The following is a 17,778-nucleotide window of genomic DNA, read 5'->3' as shown; positions in this document are numbered from 1 at the left end:
ATTTGGATTTCTGTGCCAGAGTGATCTGAGCACAACTCACATTCCCCTTTTTTGTGCCTTTTGCTTTCTGGCATCCTGGCCTTGCAGTTTTGGGCCCTACAGCAGAGGGGCTGCTCTGGTGTCTTCTCAAGCATGGTATGGGGCAGGCAGCTGTTCAGCCCCAGGAATGAAATGCCATCTGTTCCTGCCATGTATTGGACAGCAATGTCCCCTTGCTGTGCTGCTCTGTTCTCAGCTTGATGCCCAGCAGGAACCTGCTTAAGGTTATTTTCTTCCAGCCCTGCTCCTTCTGCAGGCAGGGGATAACAGAGCTGATCCCAACCCCAGGCAGCCCCTAAATGACTTTTCCAAGGCTCAGGAAAAGTTGTTCCACTTCTGGTGAGCCTTTGGTCCCCTTGCAATAGCTTGGTAGGGGTGTGACAGCCTGGGCTAGGGACAAAACCACTGGGTCTGTAGGGGCTAGATGGAGTGGCTGTGCGCCCTGTCTATTACTGCCACTGAGGCTGTTGGCCAGATTTTTACAAACTTTGGTCGAAATTTCCTGGGGTCCAGCAGCTAGGATGAGGCCAGTCTGCTGGTTTGGGGTATTTGTGTGTGTGTGATGGCAATCAACAGGGTGTTGACATCAGTGACATCAGTGTCCTGTGTCATTTGGGGGATCCCCCGCTGGCGGTCCCGGCCCTGCTGGAGACGCACGGACTGATTTAACCCCCTGGGCGCCAGACGGTAGTGACAGCCAGATTTTCCCGAAGAGAAAACACAACAGCTGTTCCTCACTCCTCTCCTCTCCTCTCCTCTCTTCCCCTCCAAGCACCGAAACCATTCACAGGGGCAGCTCGGGCTGCGGGCGAGAGAGCAGCCGTGTCCGGAGGAGGCATCGGACCGCACCGCAATCCATTGCATTGCACTGCGCATCCTCCCTCCCTCCTTCCCTCCCCACCGCCTACTGCTGCAGCCTGCCTTCCTCCCTCCATCCCTCCATCCTCCCCGCTTCCCACCTCACATCGCTCCCTCGTGTATCCCTCCTCCTACATCCCTCCCTCCTGCATCCCTCCCTCCTGCATCCTTCCTCCAGCATCCCTCTCTCCACTCCTCCCTCCTGCATCCCTCCCTCCTACATCGCTCCCTCGTGTATCCCTCCTCCAGCATCCCTCCCTCCTGCATCCCTCTTTCCACCCCTCCCTCCTGCATCCCTCTTTCCACCCCTCCCTCCTGCATCCCTCCTCCTCCATCCCTCTCTCCACCCTTCCCTCCTCCCTCTGCCTGCGCAGAGCCGCGGACATGGCGCTCAGCAATTTCCTCTTCGCTCAGTGCATCTGCTATTTCCTGGCCTTCCTCTTCAGCTTCATCGTGGTGGTGCCACTCTCCGAGAATGGCAACGACTTCCACGGCCGCTGCCTGCTCTTCACCGAGGGCATGTGGCTCAACGCCAACCTGACGGTGGAGCGGCAGCGCTTCACGGTGCAGGAGTGGGGGCCCGAGGCCGCCTGCCGCTTCAGCATCTTCACCGGGCTCCTGTCCCTGCTGCTGGCCACAGTGCAGGCCTGGAGGACCCTCTTCTTCCTCTGCAAAGGGCACGAGGAGTGAGTATCCCTGGGGCTCAGCCCGTCCCTGCCACAGCCTGGGGCATGGGGTGAAGCGCTGGGGTTTTCACCATCCAGGTCATCGGGCTGCCCAGAGGGGTTTGGGGAGAGCTGGTGTATCACCCGTGTCTGTCTGTCTGTCTGTCACACACCAGGCACTCTCCCAGCCGTGTCCAGGACCTTCACCATGGGATGCTTCTGTGGGGTGAGGGGTCAGACCCACGCACAGGCCTTTGGCAGTCCAGTGTGGGCACCCAGCTGCAGTGGGCCTGGGAGGATTTGGGGGCTGTGGGGAGTGGGCCTGGGAGGATTTGGGGGCTGTGGGGTGATGCTGGAGGCTGGGGCTCACAGGGGCCTCTTGACCACGGTCCCACAACACACCCGTGCCAAAGGAGGCCCTCCCCAGGTGTGCACTGGGCCTGTGAAAAACCTTGAAACAACATGGTTGTGTGTAGGGGGCCATGAGGGAGAAGTTGGTGCCTCCCCTCTCATTTTGGTGCTGCTTTTTCTGTGTACATGGCAGCTACTGCAGACAACAACTATTGCTTGGTTACAGCATGAGAGCAGTGCTGAGAGCTCCTGCAGCAGCTCAGGGTGGCACTGAGGGCTGGCTCCTGTGTCACACAAGCCAAGGGACAATCCTGTAGCAGTGTGGGGAAGGATTCCACAGCATCCCACCCCAGCAGGGGTGCTCAGAGGCTTGGTGGGCCAGGCAGCAGCTCAGGAGTGCTGTGATGTTCTGTGCTTGCCTCTCTGGTGGCCTGAGAGGGCAGAGACCCTGGTGCAGGTAACCCAGGTGCTGCAGGGCCAGGGCTGGACAATGCACTGATGCCTGCCTAAACTAGGAAAATATTTTCCCCATGGTTTAGGAACCATGCCAACGGTTAATCATTCCCATCCAGGTCTATTTGGACTAGAGGTTTCTTGAGTTAAGGGGCTGTTACATCTGGGCTTGGTAACCCTGGAGACTGGGTAGCAGTGTTGTCTTTCTGGCTCTTTCCAACCGCTCTCAACCTGTCTAATACTCAAACATGCTGCAGTAACTGAGGACCAGAAACTTATTCCATATTAAAACATACCTTACACTAAATACAACCACAGAGTTCTTAATATCTTTGAATTCAGGTTCCTCAGGTGGTCCAATATCTGTAGAGGGTTAATTGAACCTCAATGCTTTGCAGGTCAGAGCTAGTTGATTTTTAGAAGAAACCAGCAGTGAAAACCCTGTTATGGTGACATTTGGATTAGATGTTTGGCCTGCTTCCAAAAGTGGCTGTTATCTTCAAAACTGTTGGGCAGGCCCCTGAAAAGTGTCCCTTCAGGAGCTCCTTCAGGCTCCTTTGAGAGTTGTATAGCACTGTTCAAATCTGCTCCAGGCAGGAAAGGCAGAGGGATCTGGGGTCATGGGGAGCAAAGATGGAGCAGGTTGGGACAATGAGAAAACCACAGAAGGCCACAGGATGGTACAACATGGCAAGATGCTTGGGAACAGCATTTTCTTGGTAAGAAGGAAAGTCTGTCCTGTTCCACATCAGCCACCATATGAAAAGCAGGCCAGGCTCACACTGTCCTGATTTTAGACAGCCGTTTGTTAACAGTTCAAATGGGTGCAAAACCATTTCTGTTTGGATGGAGGGATAAATGTGAGCTCCTCACCACCCATGAAAATTGTCTGTTCTGATTAGAGGTAGCTGAGGGAGAGCCAGAATGCCATAACTGATGATCCTGTTGAGGAGGATCACTGCTCCTGGGCCAGCTCCAGGGTGAGCCAGCCAAGGCAGTCAGGGTTAGTTAGCACCCTTTGCATCTTCCATGTCCAATGGCTTTGAATGTTTGCTGACATGCAATCTGGCAGTTATGACTGCTAAAAAACCTTAAAAGGGTCTCAGCACCCCTTGCCTCAGCAACCTGGGACTCTTCAGCTCAGTTGGAAGATAGAGGAACAACTCAGATACTTCATTGCTAGGATTGCAAAGCAACTTCAGGTGTAAACATTCATTATTAAAGGCATTCACTCAATCTGTAATGCATAGCTTGAAGTTCTAATCTAAGGAGGAAAAATCAGGTAATCTAGAGATCCAGATAGGCAGTCTGTCAGGATGCCCTGGCACTGGTGATGGTTTTTCTTGCCAGATGCAAATCAGGTGCAAGGCTTAGCCCTGCTTTGTCAGTGTGAGGTCAGATCCTGGGCCATGGAACCTCTCTTGCTGCAGGGTAGGAAACAGAGGGAGAACTGCAGATCCTGGGCTCTGATGACCCGCTGAACAGTCCTGGTTACTGCTCCTTCTCTAGAGCTGTTACTAATTCTGGTGCCACTTCTATTTAAAACAATTTTGTTTTATTCTGTGGACAGTTCAAGTCTTTTCTGCCTCCCAGGCCATCATTCCATGCTAAGGTGCACACAGAGGATATGATCTGACTTCAGCAATGCTTGGGATGAAATCCAGGCTAGGTGGAAGTCAGGGCAGAGAACATGCAGAATTCTGGAACCTCAAGCAGCTCTCACTGTAAGGGTGACCTCAGCACACAGCAGAGCTGAGCTGATCTACTTCACCAAGCCCAGCTAAACCAGAGCAGGATTCAGCTTATTGTTCATCCAGAAGTCAGGTGTCCTGGTATCCATCACCCATTACAGTCTCTAGGGACACTTCTTGAAGGTGCTTTATTTCACTTTTCTATCAGTCTTGGGGTGGAACAACTGTTACTTTGGAGAGAGCCTAGACAGTCCCTCTAGGGCCTCATCAACCCAGAGCAAACATCCCAACTCTGCTGATAATTGCTTCCTCATCTCATTTTAAAGAAGCTCCCCTGAGGTCACAAGTGTATCATGTATAACCTGTAGAAATTAGGATTGTCCAGCCCAGAACCTTCCAGGACTCAGGCACTCATTTAAAAAGCCTCTTGGCTTTTCATTTGATGAGCAACGAGGGAAAAGAAATGACTGAGGGGTTTTTTTCTTCGCTGGGGTAAGTAGAATCATTCTATCACCAGCACAATGGTGAGAAATTTGTCATATTCATCTTTACCACTCACTGAATAGGTTGACCTGCCTCCTGGAGCTGCCAGCCTTTCCCCAGCCTGGAGCAGATGCCCAGTTTTTACATAATGTCACATTCCAAGGTGTCCTATTGTAAACAGCCACTTAGAGAAGTTTCAAGTAGAGAAGGGCTTTGCAGGGTGACTGGGATTAGAAACTTTTCACAGCTAAAATTCAGGTGAGGAGTTAAAGAGTGAAAATGAGTGAGAGATTCCATGGCCTTATGGGAAATCTGTAAACATCCCACCCATCCCTTTCCAAACACTGCTGGTGCTGAGGGCAGGCCCTGCTGGGGCAGATTTAATGGGGCTGAGATGATAAGTTGATATTCAGCAGGCAGACACAGCATACTGACACCAAAGCCAGAGAAATCCTGGGAGAATCTGGCCTGCTCTGCAAATTGCCCATAAAACTGAGATTCGTGTCCTATGATGGCAGGACCTTGTGTTACATTGCTTAAAGTGATTGTAGCTATCAGTTCTGTGTTTTTTATTTTTAGTTTCTCTCTTCTAGGCAATTTTTGTCCCAATTATCACTTAAGTCATGTAATAATTTTAGCTGCAGTTACTACATAACTTGAGCTAATGACATTTATTTTAACAATGGTGATTTTCCTCATTACAGCTAATGAAAGCCACATTGTGTATGAACAATCACCACTCATTATACAAAGTCACATCTTCTTATGTTTAAAAAAGAAATCAAAATCAAAAGCATTTGCAAGCAAAGGTAGTGTGACTCAAAATTGAGCCCATAGTGTTTCAATGTATTAGGTGTTGTTAATTAAAGATGTGTTTTAAATGGAAACTGATATCTTTGAGCCCACTCTGTGCTGCTTACAGAGACTGCTGATGTTGTGTTTCAGCTGTTTATGAGTTACATTTTTCTTCCCTTTTATTACAGCTCTTTCTTTTACGCCTTCCTGAATCTGCTGATCAGCGCCTTTGTGGTGTTCATCACATTTATTGCCAGCACTATAGTGAGTGTAGGATTTAACATGTGGTGTGATGCAATTACTGAAAAAGGAAGCATGCCAAATAGGTTAGTATTGAAGAATACATTTTATTCCTTTTATTTTTTTTTCATATAGGCACAATTGAGCTGTGCTGTTACAAAATGTAGTTATTACACGCAAGGTGGGCAAGGGGGAGAAGGCATCTATAATATGAAAATCCAGAGTTTTTTCATGTGGAACAAAACAAAGCAAATCAAACTTCTTTATGTTTGTTTATTTAGAAGCCCACAAAGAAAAGTGTGTTTCCATCATATTTTGTGGTCATGATAACATGAAAAACAAATCCATTGTGTTAAATTTTTTTGTTTCCAGAGGAATGCTAGACTTAAGAGTTTTTCTAAGAATAGGGGGAGTGTGGCCTTGTGAGCAGGGCAGGGGGCTGGAGGCCAGGATTCCTGGCTTGCAGTCTTGGTTCTGCCCCCAACCCACTGTGTGACACCAGGCAAGTCACTTATCCTGCCTGTGCCGCAGCTCATCATCAGACAAAACATTTGGGGTAGAGTTCCTTGCCTTGTAGTGATGCTCTGGATGCCCTGAGAGCCAGAGGATGGAAAGCACATTGTAAGTGCCAAGTACAGATGGCTGATGCTTTGTTACAGTCACAAAATGCACAGCTCCTAAAATGGCCCAGTGTATCCCACAATGCTTATGCTCCTTATAGGGAACATGATAAGCCAAAGAAGATTTGCTCCTGTCAAAGAAATAATGATGAAAAGAGAGGAAAATGTGACATTTTATGTCATATGATATTGAATAAATGTACTACTTGAAGCATACATTTATGTTGCTGCACATTGTCATATGTTGTAAAATGCCATAGTGAATGTTCTGTTTAGGGCTGCAACGATTAATCGAATTACTCGAATATTCGGTTAAAAATTCAATTCCAAAAAGCATCTAATCGAATATTCGGGTAAGAACCCGAGATGACCGACAGCACTGAAAAGGAGAGAGAAGAGGCTGCAGAAATCAACCAAGAGGTAGAATGACAATCTCAAAATCCTGGGATATTTTTCACACCAATAATGGTCCAAGTTATTTGTAAAATCTGTAGGCAGCCCCTATCTTACCATCAGAGTATCGTCTCCTTGCTGGAGCATCTGAAACAAAAACACAATTCCTTCTTCTGAGGCTTTTCCTGATGAAGTCAAAAGGTAACAGAGGATCATACACTTTGTTTCATTGAGGGGTGAAACAACCAACCTGGGGTGATGCCAGGGGCAAATCTGTGGGAGGCAAGGGGGCAGTGGGAAAGAGGGGATTAAGGATGCTGTTCATAATAACTATCACAATTCCACTTATGAAAGATTTGTGTTATCACTTACAAGATTTTTTTTTTTTTGTAAAAGAAAGTAATTCTTATCTTAATTTTAGAGAAGATCAGCAAACAACCTGATGATTGCAATAACTTAATCATCTTTTGATAGAATGTGCCATTGTGACTGTTCAAAATACATTTAATATGTTTTTTCATTTTATATTTGGTTTACCTAGAATATTTTAAATTTTTTCTTTTGTTTTTCCCTTCCAAATGCCTTTCTGAGTAGCTGTGAAGAGTTGCAGGATATAGATCTTGAGCTGAACTTGGAAAACTCTGCTTTCTATGACCAGTTTGCTATTGCACAGGTAGGTCAGACTAAGTCATGGTTCTATTCCTGTTAATTTGCCATTTGCTTATTGACCTGGGATTGCTGGAGCTGAACTACCATTCTCAGAAATCAATGGGAATGTTTCCAGTGACTTCAGTAAGTGCTGAATCAGAATGATAGTGATGGGCACATTTGCCTTTTAAATTCAAAACAGACAGTTTTGAATACAGGTGTGTTAAAGCTTCACCCTACCACTAATCTTTGTTAATCATGACAGAAAATTCATTGTTCATCCAAAGGATGAGATCTGCAAGAGTTGCAGCACTTTGGTGTCCTGGATCTCTCAATTACTGTTCAAAATAACTTCTGACCTGCACCACATTGTTGGGTTCCTAGTTTTACCTTCCTTGACTTTGAGATCACGTAAGCTATATAAATATCAGACCATTGAAAATAATCAAAGATTTATTCATTCAGATAGGGCTGTTTTCTGATGGATCCATGAGAATTAGACCCCTAAGGCTGTCAGACCTTTCTATTGAATATTCTAGCTCCAAGCCAATGATCAGCCAGTGAACACTGGGACATGAGCACATACTAATTTTGCAGGGATGACAAGCCCATCCCTGCAGGGCTGTACCCTTACAAAAGCTTATGTTATCCCACATGGACAGAGGCATTAGCCTGTCTGGAACATTCCTTGAAGGTAACCCTGCCTCTTGGGCATGAGCCAGTTTTTTGTCTTTGTTGCCAACATTGGCATCTAGATGCCCAGCTCAGGCATAACTGCATTTAGGAATGAAATATGCCTTTGTATGAAGAACCCAGGACTCCCAGGATTTAGCTTGGCATGACTCCATGGCTTTTGGTGCAGCTGAGGTTTGCATAATCACCTGGACAGCTGACTTTGTTTCCACAATACTGTGGAAACACAATACTGTACTGACCTCTTTATGATTTCTTTGCGTCTCCAGTTTGGTCTCTGGGCTGCCTGGCTGACTTGGCTGGCAATTACCATCCTGGCTTTCCTGAAGGTTTATCACAACTACAGGCAGGAGGATCTGCTAGACAGCCTGATCCATGAGAAGGAGCTGCTGCTAGGAAGATCCCCTTCACGATCCTCTTTGCAAGATGACAAAAGTGGCATGATCTAAAGTGTAAGCAAATTTCCAGGGCAGGATCTGGATTTTATTATTCAGTAATGTGAGCTGAAGTTGATTCAGGGTATTGAGTGTGTGAAATCTTTTCTTTTCCTGAAATGAAACGTAATTGTGAATTACTCACTTCCCCCATGAGAAATTGTTGGCAGAAATACTGATATTAAGATAAAGAGAATGAACTACCCTATGTGCCTGTGGCATAGCAAAATTTCTGTCCTGTGCAGGCAAAATTTGTAACCTGCCCTTGTCAGCAGAGCTCCCACGTGCCATCGCTGGCTTTTGGGACAGGGGACATTTCTGAGGACTGAGCTGGCAAGACCAGGCTACAGCATCCAGGCTATTTCTTCAAACCATTCTTCAACAATAGATGTAACTGGAGCTGCATTCAGTCCCTGCTCTCTCCCTCTCCTCCCTTTTGCCAGTGGAGCTGCCCCTTGTGGTGCTTTTATCCTGGGAAGCTGCAGCTCTGGTTGGGATGCTCTCACTGTCTCTGCTTTTGCTGTGTGTGGATACAGTGCTGACAAACATGTTGCTCCTGCTCTGATTTTATTTCAAACATAGAGACCTATGTTCCAGACTTGATATTTAATACTGGACAGTGTTAATGAATTCCATGAAACCTGTGTATTATTATAGCACCTGTCAAAAACTGTGTATAATATGGAAGGATGAAGGAGAACATTTTTTTCTGGTTGTGGCTTTGTTTCTTCTTAGATTTTGGCATGAGCAGCATTTATTATGACTCCTGAAGTGAACTGTAGCTAGAAATTGCTGAAGCTTGCATACTAAGAAATTAAGCTGAATAGATAGTAATAATGCTTGTGCATTTATAAATGTAACTTGGTCCCTAACATTGTATACTATTCTGTTTTGAATATTAGAATTTATTTGTGATATTTATTTCATATAGGGTGTGCAAAATTACTGTAAGCATTTGCATTGTAGGTTTCTATATATAAACATAGCAAGGAGTTCAAAGAGCTGAGTTATTTTATTGATAGTTCAGTGCTGAATGAGTCCATTCTCCCCACTCGTGGGCAGGAGTTCCAGGGCAGATAAATTTTGCTGTGAAAAGGATAAAGAATTGCTGTTTACACAAAGCTCACTGGTGACTGTGTTGTTGCTTTCAGTTTTATTTGGCCAGTGCTTCAACAAATCAGGTGGATTGTTGAGATCAGAGGTAGCTCTGATAATTAAGAAGAGTCACTCAGAGGAGTGTGGGATTTGCATGGCAGAGAAGTAAAGCTGTGCTAGGATTAAGCATTTATCCCCAGGTACCATTGCACAGAAGGCCCAAAATCAGCCGAAAACTTAAGCAAACAACTAAGGTTGGACTGAAGATTTTTTTGGGAGTACACTGACACTGCCTGTGGTACCTATGTTTGAGTTGAGACTGAATTATTGTAACAGAAGTGCAAACCACACATGATTATATGACCTGGTAAATCAGAATGAGGGGAGAGAGCACAGCAGGCTTCTCCCACAGCAGAGCTCAAGCCTGGGGTTAGCACAACCATGCAGATTTACTGTTGGCTTCTAGGGACTCTCTGATGCTTAGCTAAGTACCAGCTTAAGCATTTCATTGCAACAGAATTTCATGTCATGACAAATCCCTCAATTATGAAGCATTTTAGGGCATAAAATCTGACATTGTATTTAAGTGCCAAAATGTTCTCATAGGTTTAGAGAAAAAACCTTCCATGGGCCCTAAGCAGTAATCCAGCCCTGTGAATATTGCTTACAGCCCCAGCTGAACACTGCTTATAGCCACAGCTCTCTGTAGAGAGGCCTTGTTCTTCAGCATGATTTCTGCCCTCAAGAGAATGCAATTCCTCTGAAAGCTTTGCAGCAGTGGCATTTTTTTTTTTTTTTTTTTTTTTTGTATTTGGGAGTTGACATCAGAGGAGGACTCCTGGAGAGGGAATCAGAGATCAAGTTAATTATTGCCAGTTTAAAATTCGGATATCAGGACTGTCAGAGTGCCTTTTAAAAAATTCATTTTGTCTAATAATTTGGATATTAAGAAAAGTCTTTTCACTGAAAGGGTTGTCAAGCACTGGAACTGGCTGCCCAGGGAAGTGGTGGAGTCGCCATCCCTGGGTGTATTTAAAGGAGAGGTGGATGTGGTACTGAGGGACATGGTTTAGTGCTGGCCTTTGCAGTGCCAGGTTAATGGTTTGACTGGATGATCCTAGAGGTCTTTTTCAACCTAAATTACTCTGTCTCTAGTAGGAGATACACTCTTGTAAGTACCTGAGTCCCTTGCCAGGGAATGTTCTTCTTCATACCCTGAAGAAGAGCTTGAGTCTTGCAAGTTAGCCTGTTTTCCCAGTTTCCCCAGTTGCCCCAGTTTTTCCAGCTGTGAAAGGCAGTCTCACTTTCACTCAGCAGTGATGTCTCTTGCCACAAATTACCTCAGTGCATGCCTTACTCCTTGTGTGGAACCATGATGCTGCTTTGTATAATATATTTTATGAATATGCCAAATCAGACTTAGGCTGAAGTGAGGGGTGGGTTGAGACCACTGTTCCTGGTGTTTCCTGAGGGTTGGAAGAACCATGAGACAGAAGATAACAGGTGTCTTCTTGTGGTTCTTGCTCTGAGGTACCAAGGCCCAAGCTTTGCTTCTGAAAGAGAGGATGCTGCTTGTGGGTGAGGCTGTCTGGAGCTCGTGCTCTCTTCTACCTCTCCTGTCCCAAGGTCTTTTTCCTCCTTTCCACTTCCCTGAGGAACAGCAAATGCTGGTGCTGGGTTTGGAGATGCCATGCAAAATGGAAAGAGGCTGAAGCTCTCCTATGAGTCCCATGTGAATGGGGCTGTTTTTCACAGCTTTCCCATACCAGTCTGGTTTTCACAGCTTCCCTGCCTTCACCAGAGCTGGTACCTCCTGACAAGATCAGTGATGCTTAAAAGCAGAACTGTTTTTGATGGAAGCACCTGTGTGAGTCAGAAGGCCGAGCATGTAGTGAGAAGGCTGACCCAAAGGGAGGAAGGGTATCCTGCAACTCCCAGTTTTTGGACACACTTGGTGTTTTTTTATTTGCACTAAGTTTTCTGCAACCTCTTCTCCTAAAGCTTAGGCACTTAGGCCAAGCTGGTGGTGCCAAGCTGGAAATGTGTAAGAATTGTGGTGTAATTTATGCACACACACATACCTACCTGTGGTATAATTTATCACACATCCATACCTACCTGTGGTATAATTTATGCACACATCCATACCTACCTGTGGTATAATTTATGCATACACACATACCTACCTGTGCTCTCTCTCATGCACTTCTCTCTTTTGTACATTTCTGACGCCTGATTTTAGTCACCCATTGCCAGCCAGCATATCGTGGGGCTGAATCAAATTTTGCATTTCTGTGACATTTCAATACCTTTAATTTGCCATGTCCAAAGGCAGGGAACACTCTAGCAAGAGTTGTATTCAAAGAACTAGAACACTGTATGGTACTTATACTGTATTTATTATTGTCACATGGTGCAAGGGGAAAAAGCTTTGTGGCCTTTCCAAGGCACTGGGCTGTTGCCACACTATTACTCTGTTGTACCAAATAAATTTTCTGGCTACCATCTGTGGTTAAATTCCCCACCAATTCCCTGCCAACAGTCCTCATTGGGCTGGGAGAATCTGAGCTAACAAGTATCATCCGAGCTTTTAGACTAATGCTGTTTCTTATTATTTTTTATAATGGAGAAACAATTGGAGCCATCTTTTGGAACAGAACTTCCTCATGAGTGCATTCATGCTCAAAACATCTTATACCACTAACTCATGAGGCATCTTTGAGCTGGGAAATTTCAGTGGGAATCACAAAAATAAGAGCATGATGATTTACTGTAAAAACTGCAGGACACATTTGTACTATAGCAGTGATTCTATGGCCCCTTAAAAAAGGAGGTGTTATAAAAACCAGTGATGACTGACTGAGTGTACAGACCTTGTCATGAAAGCATTCTCAGTGTGTGTACAATGTACACAGATAAATGCCAGTTCCACTGCTCTTCTGTGATGTGGATACAAGTTCTTCTCTGAACAAGCAGCTTTGGCTGGACTAGTTGTTAGAATGCCTTAAATTTCTACATTTCCTTTTACTCAGCACTGGGACTTGTGCAATGACAATGAAAAAGATGACAATAGTTATTATGATACCCAGAGGTGGAATTGATGTGGGCAGAGTAGGAAAGCACTGGCCAATGCATAACCTGCCAAAGGCTGAGATGAGTTTCTAATGCAGGTTTGCAGGTGTTTTAATTCTTCCCTTTTATCTGAATAACATCCTGCTGCTAGTCTAAATTAGTCCAGGTGGGAACAAAGTCAGATTTCCCTTCAAGGCCTTCACTCCCCAGCATGGAACATTGCTGATTTAACCTGTGTAGTGTTCAGGATGGAAGCAGAGTTGCAAGGAAGAGGAGCTGACACTTTACAGTCATGTTGCACACAAACCTGGTATTGGGTATATGTGGGTTTTGTCATCTCCCTTTTTCAAAGCCTTCTCAAACATATTGTATGTAAAATCACTTTTACCATTTAAATTATAACTTTAGCAAAAATTCAGGCAGTAATTTATACTGGAAAGACTGTCAGTACCTTGTGAAAAGCCAATCTGGATTATGGCAAAATTTTGGGGTTTTTTCTGTATCAATGGCCTGAGTATCCTTGAGTGAATGAGCATCCTGGCTGTGTCCAGATCCTAAATCTGTGCCTCAGATCATTTCCTTTGCTGATGGAAAGAGCCCATTTTTATCTCTTGGAATCTTTGCTTAGGAGACCACAAATATCCTTTCCTTCTGGTTAGGCAATCTGGGAAAAGAGGAAGGCTTTACCTGCAGTGACAAAATGCTCATGTAACTTCTTAAGCACAGAAATTGTTTTCAAACTATTTCTGTTCATGGCACTAGTGCCTTGAATTACATATTTCTATTTTTGTCCTCCATAAGAAGGAGGAAAACTATCCTGAGTTGTATTTTAGTACTCACATACATGCACCTAAATGTTTGGTTTTTTTAAATGACAAAATTCAACTCTGTGATTTATGAAGTTAAGAACTGCACAGAAAACAGGACTTTGATGCTCTCTTGATGTAGAAGGGAACTGCACTCTCTCAGAAAAACTATCTTTGTTTCTGAACAAACAGGAGGTTAGAACTAGAATTTACTTAAGATATTGTAAATACTGCTTTATTTCAGTGCAGGCACTTTATGAATAATGTCTTTGCATCCTGTTGTTGGGAAGAGTATTAGCATAGCCATGCTTTCTCTTTAGCTTTTTTTTTGTCCATGCCAAAGAGTGTAATTGAACTGCTATTGCAAACATAAATTAATGTGAATGTATGCACCCCAGTGCTTAAAGGTCTCTACCTCTCACAGCTACTGAAACTGTTTGAAAAAAAAGAAAAAAACCCCTGAATCCATGTGAGAGTTTAAATCCTATTTCCATAGACAGCTAAAGGATTTAGGATTTCATGCTTATTAGCTTGCTGTAAAATCCTCATTGCTAAAAACCAGGCATAAGTACCTGAGAAGTGCTTGTGAGTAGCACTTTGCATTGGTCAAATAATGATATAATTTTAGTTTGGGATTTTTTAATTTATTTTTTTTCTCACCAAAATAAAAAGACATCAACAGCAATTTGTTAGACATGAAAGGTTATCCTTGATCCCCCTTGAATCCTCCTGCTGGAGCTCTTCTACTTGGAATGAAATTCCTAAATAACAATTATTTAAAGTGCTGGCTCTGGTGTTTATCAGGGAGATAAACTACTTGGAAGCAAGAGCTGCTCACTGAAATAGCTGGAATTATTTGTATGTGGTGGAAACCCAACGTGAGAAGGTTTTGCTCCCCCTTGCCACTTGACTGTGTTGTAAAGTGAGGGTTGAGCCAACCTGCCAGGAGGTGAGAATGATGATTTGTAAGTACTGTTGGCATCTTGGATGATTTCTCACACAAGTGGGTAAACTGTCCTGAGACTAAACTACTCTTTATCTCCTCCTTATTTTCTCCTTGTTTCCCCCTAGATTTGGGCAAATTTGACTCCACTGTGGATACAGACTCTGAAGTGTATTTATGAATGTGAGAAAAATCACAGTCTCTGTGGAAAATTTTGTCAAAAAATTAAGAAAAGCAGTCAAGGATTTTCCCTGTTCTCATTCAACCTCTCTGGATTGTGCCACTGAACCCTTCCCTTTACATAAGCCAGGCCTGATTTGGGTGATGTGTTGCCTTGGGAGGTTTCCAAGGCTGGTGCCACCAGTCTCTCCAGGAACCTGGTGGTATTAAATGAGTGCTATGTTAAACCATAAAAAAACTGTTTGAAAACTGTCATGGTATCCCACATTACACAGTCCAGACCTCTTCAGCCCATCTCTCCTGCAGCAGAGAGAATTACTTCTCCCAATTAACACTGAAATCCAGCAGTCTGTGTCTGAAACACAGCACATCTTCCTGGAACACACAGGATCTGGGTTGCATCAGTGAATCCATTCTATTTTCTAGGCTGCTGCAACACTTTTAGCCATGGTTATTGAAACAGGGTCCAGCATTTGACTTCTTAAACTGCTGGCAGCCTCCTTATTAAACCCCATTCTTGGAGAGCAGCAGGCAGCCCCTTTGCTCTGGGGTGCTGAGAAATTTTGTACTCAACAGAATCCTTCTGTGGGGCACCACTCCACTGGGGTGCACAGCCAGTGCACACTGATGGCATCAGAGCAACTCTGGTCAAACACACTCTAATTAAAACAGCCCAAGCTACACAACTGAGGAATCAATATATGGTGATCTGAAGTACACTCCAGAGAGGTTTTTGAATGTTTATAACCAAAACAAAAATAAAAAAACACCCCAACAGTTCCACTGAACTTTCCTCCCTCTGCATCCTTTAATCTTCAAAAACATTTATGCAAACTTCAGAGAGGATTTTATTGCTATCAAGCTGATTGGGTCTTGTCTCTCACATCCCTTCCTAACAGAGGTATGACACGACAGTGGCATCAGTCTGAACAGTGCATTTCCTGTGAGGGATTTCAGCTTTTGGGCTGTGACAGGAGGGAGTGGTATTGACACTTGTTTCAGCCTCTGCTTGGCCTGCTCAGCCCCTACCTGCTTGTGTGGCCTCACAAACTGCAGAGCATCCTCTTGAAGCATGTGCTGACCTTAAGTCAGCTTCTGCAGAGAGAGCCAGCTGTGCCAGCTGTGCAGGTATCTGGTGTGAAGATGCTGACATTGCCACCAGGTTTGGAGGAAAGCAGATCCAGATACCCTGCTGCCCTTTGTCCAGTGCAGCTCTTGATTTGCCCAGGGAAGCACTGACGGTTCCCAAATCTCTGTAGAGTTGGCATTTGTGAGGACAGCTCATTAGCTCCCATAATTTTAAAAGGTTTAGTGGTTTTGTGTGTACCACCTGCAAAGATCTGAAGCAGATCTTTCTTGCTTGTAAGTCAGTTCAGAGCCTGAAAGCATTTCAGCCTCTCTGAAATATGCATCCTCTGATGTATGAACTCAAGAGCTCCTGTCTCTTACAGCCACCTGGGAAAAGCTTTGTAAGAGTCTAGATGATCCAATTTTAAATGTTTAAAATTTTTTTTTAATGCTGCTTAAGAAGTTCCTACAGTGGGTATTTGGGGAGAAAACAGAACACTTTTTCATAATTTGTTTAACCACTGAAAGCAGTTGAGGAGCAGATCCCTCACCAGTGTACATAGATTATCCTGTGAGCAGCTACACCAGTCCACAGAAGCTGAGGGTAGAGCCTGGCCTGTTTTGAATGTTATCTCTATTTGTATGGTGTTTTGCAGTGTAATGACTGCTTTAATTGCATGTGTTTGACAAAACCAGAAAGGGAGTGAGGTTTATTATTGTTTTGATACAGTCTCAAAAGGGAAGCTTTTTACTAGCATTTTAATACAGCCCTTTGTAAACACCCAGCAAAGAAAAATACTGAATCCAATCCTTCTGCTAGTGCAGTCACTGAGTTTCCTGTGGCTTTAGTAGGAGCTGGGCTGGGTTCAGTGTATGTGGTACTCTCCAGCATTACTGATGATGAGTTAATGTGTTTTATATATTGATGCTTTTTGCTGAACAGTGCATCGGCTTTTTATGATTTGGTGAAATATAAAAATAAACTATTTGAAAATTCATTGTTTCTGTGCCTGTTCTTGAAGGTGAGTTTAAATTGTTACAATATAAGATTAAAAAAATGTTCTCAAAGTCAGTGGTAGAGTCTTTGTAGTCATTCCTCAGCCTCTCCATGCCACAACTTGTGTAGTTAAGGGTACGTCCAACCATCCTCAGCTGCCTGAGCCCTTTTGGATCCTCTTCCAGCAGTTCACCCTAATGCCATTGGAGACAAGGAGAAAATGGTCCTGTGTCAACACGCAGCTGGTTTGTTACCAAATGTAAGGGGAGACCACAGGCTGCATGGTCAGGCCATTTTTCCAAATGCCAGCTGGTTAATTTCCTTCATGTAGCATCAGTCTTTCTCTTCAGAGGTGGGCATAAAGGTTCCCAACAGCTATCTTGGAGCAAAGAATTAACAAGAAACAAGTCCACACTATTATCTTAGAGGTTCCTGAGTTATTCCTTGAGGGCAGTTATAGTCGCATTTATAGTCACAAGCTGCCAGCTCTTCTGCTTGTTTCTAAGTGACAAAAGGCAGAAATGACAATTACAATTGCTGCTGTGGGCTCATTTTCAGACTATCAGGGTTGGAGAGATGAAGGGAAGGAAGGGGACTCGAGGCAATCTTTGGGACTGCCTTTCACTGGTGCTAATGCTGAGTGCATCAAAAGGTTAATGCAAAACCATCCAGTGTCATCTCCCTGTGTCTTTTTCTGTCTCCTCTGATCCTGTGGGTATGGATCCTGCTGCTGCTGCAATCAGGTGCTGTCGATGTGCCTGGAGAGGGTGTTGGCAGCTGCCCTCCATCCGTTCACACTGCGGGAATGTGCTGAACACTGTCAAAACAACACTTACCCTTCTTCTGCTGTGGTCTGCTTGTTTCTGCTGTGTGTTAGTTACATACTCTCCGCAACAGGGGATTTAAGCAGCACTTCTACCCCTAGGGACTGCAATTAGTCCATTGTCATGCACAGACCTGCTGCCCTTCCCTGGCCTTTTTTTTCTACTGCCACCCTGACACTGCTCCTGGGAATGCCTCTACCACTGTCTGCTTCAAAAACTGCACCACAGGTCGTGTCCTACATCACTCCCTCTTTCAGCCCTTTCTATCTAAAACACAGCCGTTTAAAATTCATATATTTACAGTGCAATTGCATTCATTATACAATTGCCCAGAGCTGGTTGGCTGCAGCACTTTTGACTTCTGAAGCAATTCACCACGGTGGCTCCAGTGTGAATTCAGGTGAGCATCTCCACCTTTTGCAATAAATGA

At 44.4% G+C, this 17,778-nt stretch overlaps 1 protein-coding gene across 1 annotated transcript; it reads left to right on the top strand.

The window, feature by feature from the left end:
• Nucleotides 1-955: 955 nt before the first annotated feature.
• On the top strand, nt 956-16,525 carry TMEM179 (transmembrane protein 179). Its single transcript, XM_058025912.1, has 4 exons — nt 956-1,583; nt 5,524-5,661; nt 7,183-7,261; nt 8,199-16,525. The coding sequence occupies exons 1-4, from the start codon at nt 1,282-1,284 to the stop codon at nt 8,376-8,378; spliced, it is 699 nt and encodes a 232-aa protein (XP_057881895.1). The 5' UTR covers nt 956-1,281; the 3' UTR covers nt 8,379-16,525.
• The last annotated feature ends 1,253 nt before the right edge of the window (nt 16,526-17,778 follow it).

This window comes from Melospiza georgiana, chromosome 6, assembly GCF_028018845.1.
Source record: "Melospiza georgiana isolate bMelGeo1 chromosome 6, bMelGeo1.pri, whole genome shotgun sequence".
In the NCBI taxonomy this organism is placed as follows: Eukaryota; Metazoa; Chordata; class Aves; order Passeriformes; family Passerellidae; genus Melospiza; species Melospiza georgiana.
The sequence above is the reverse complement of the archived record's forward strand: the minus strand, read 5'-3'. Positions and strand labels throughout refer to the sequence as shown.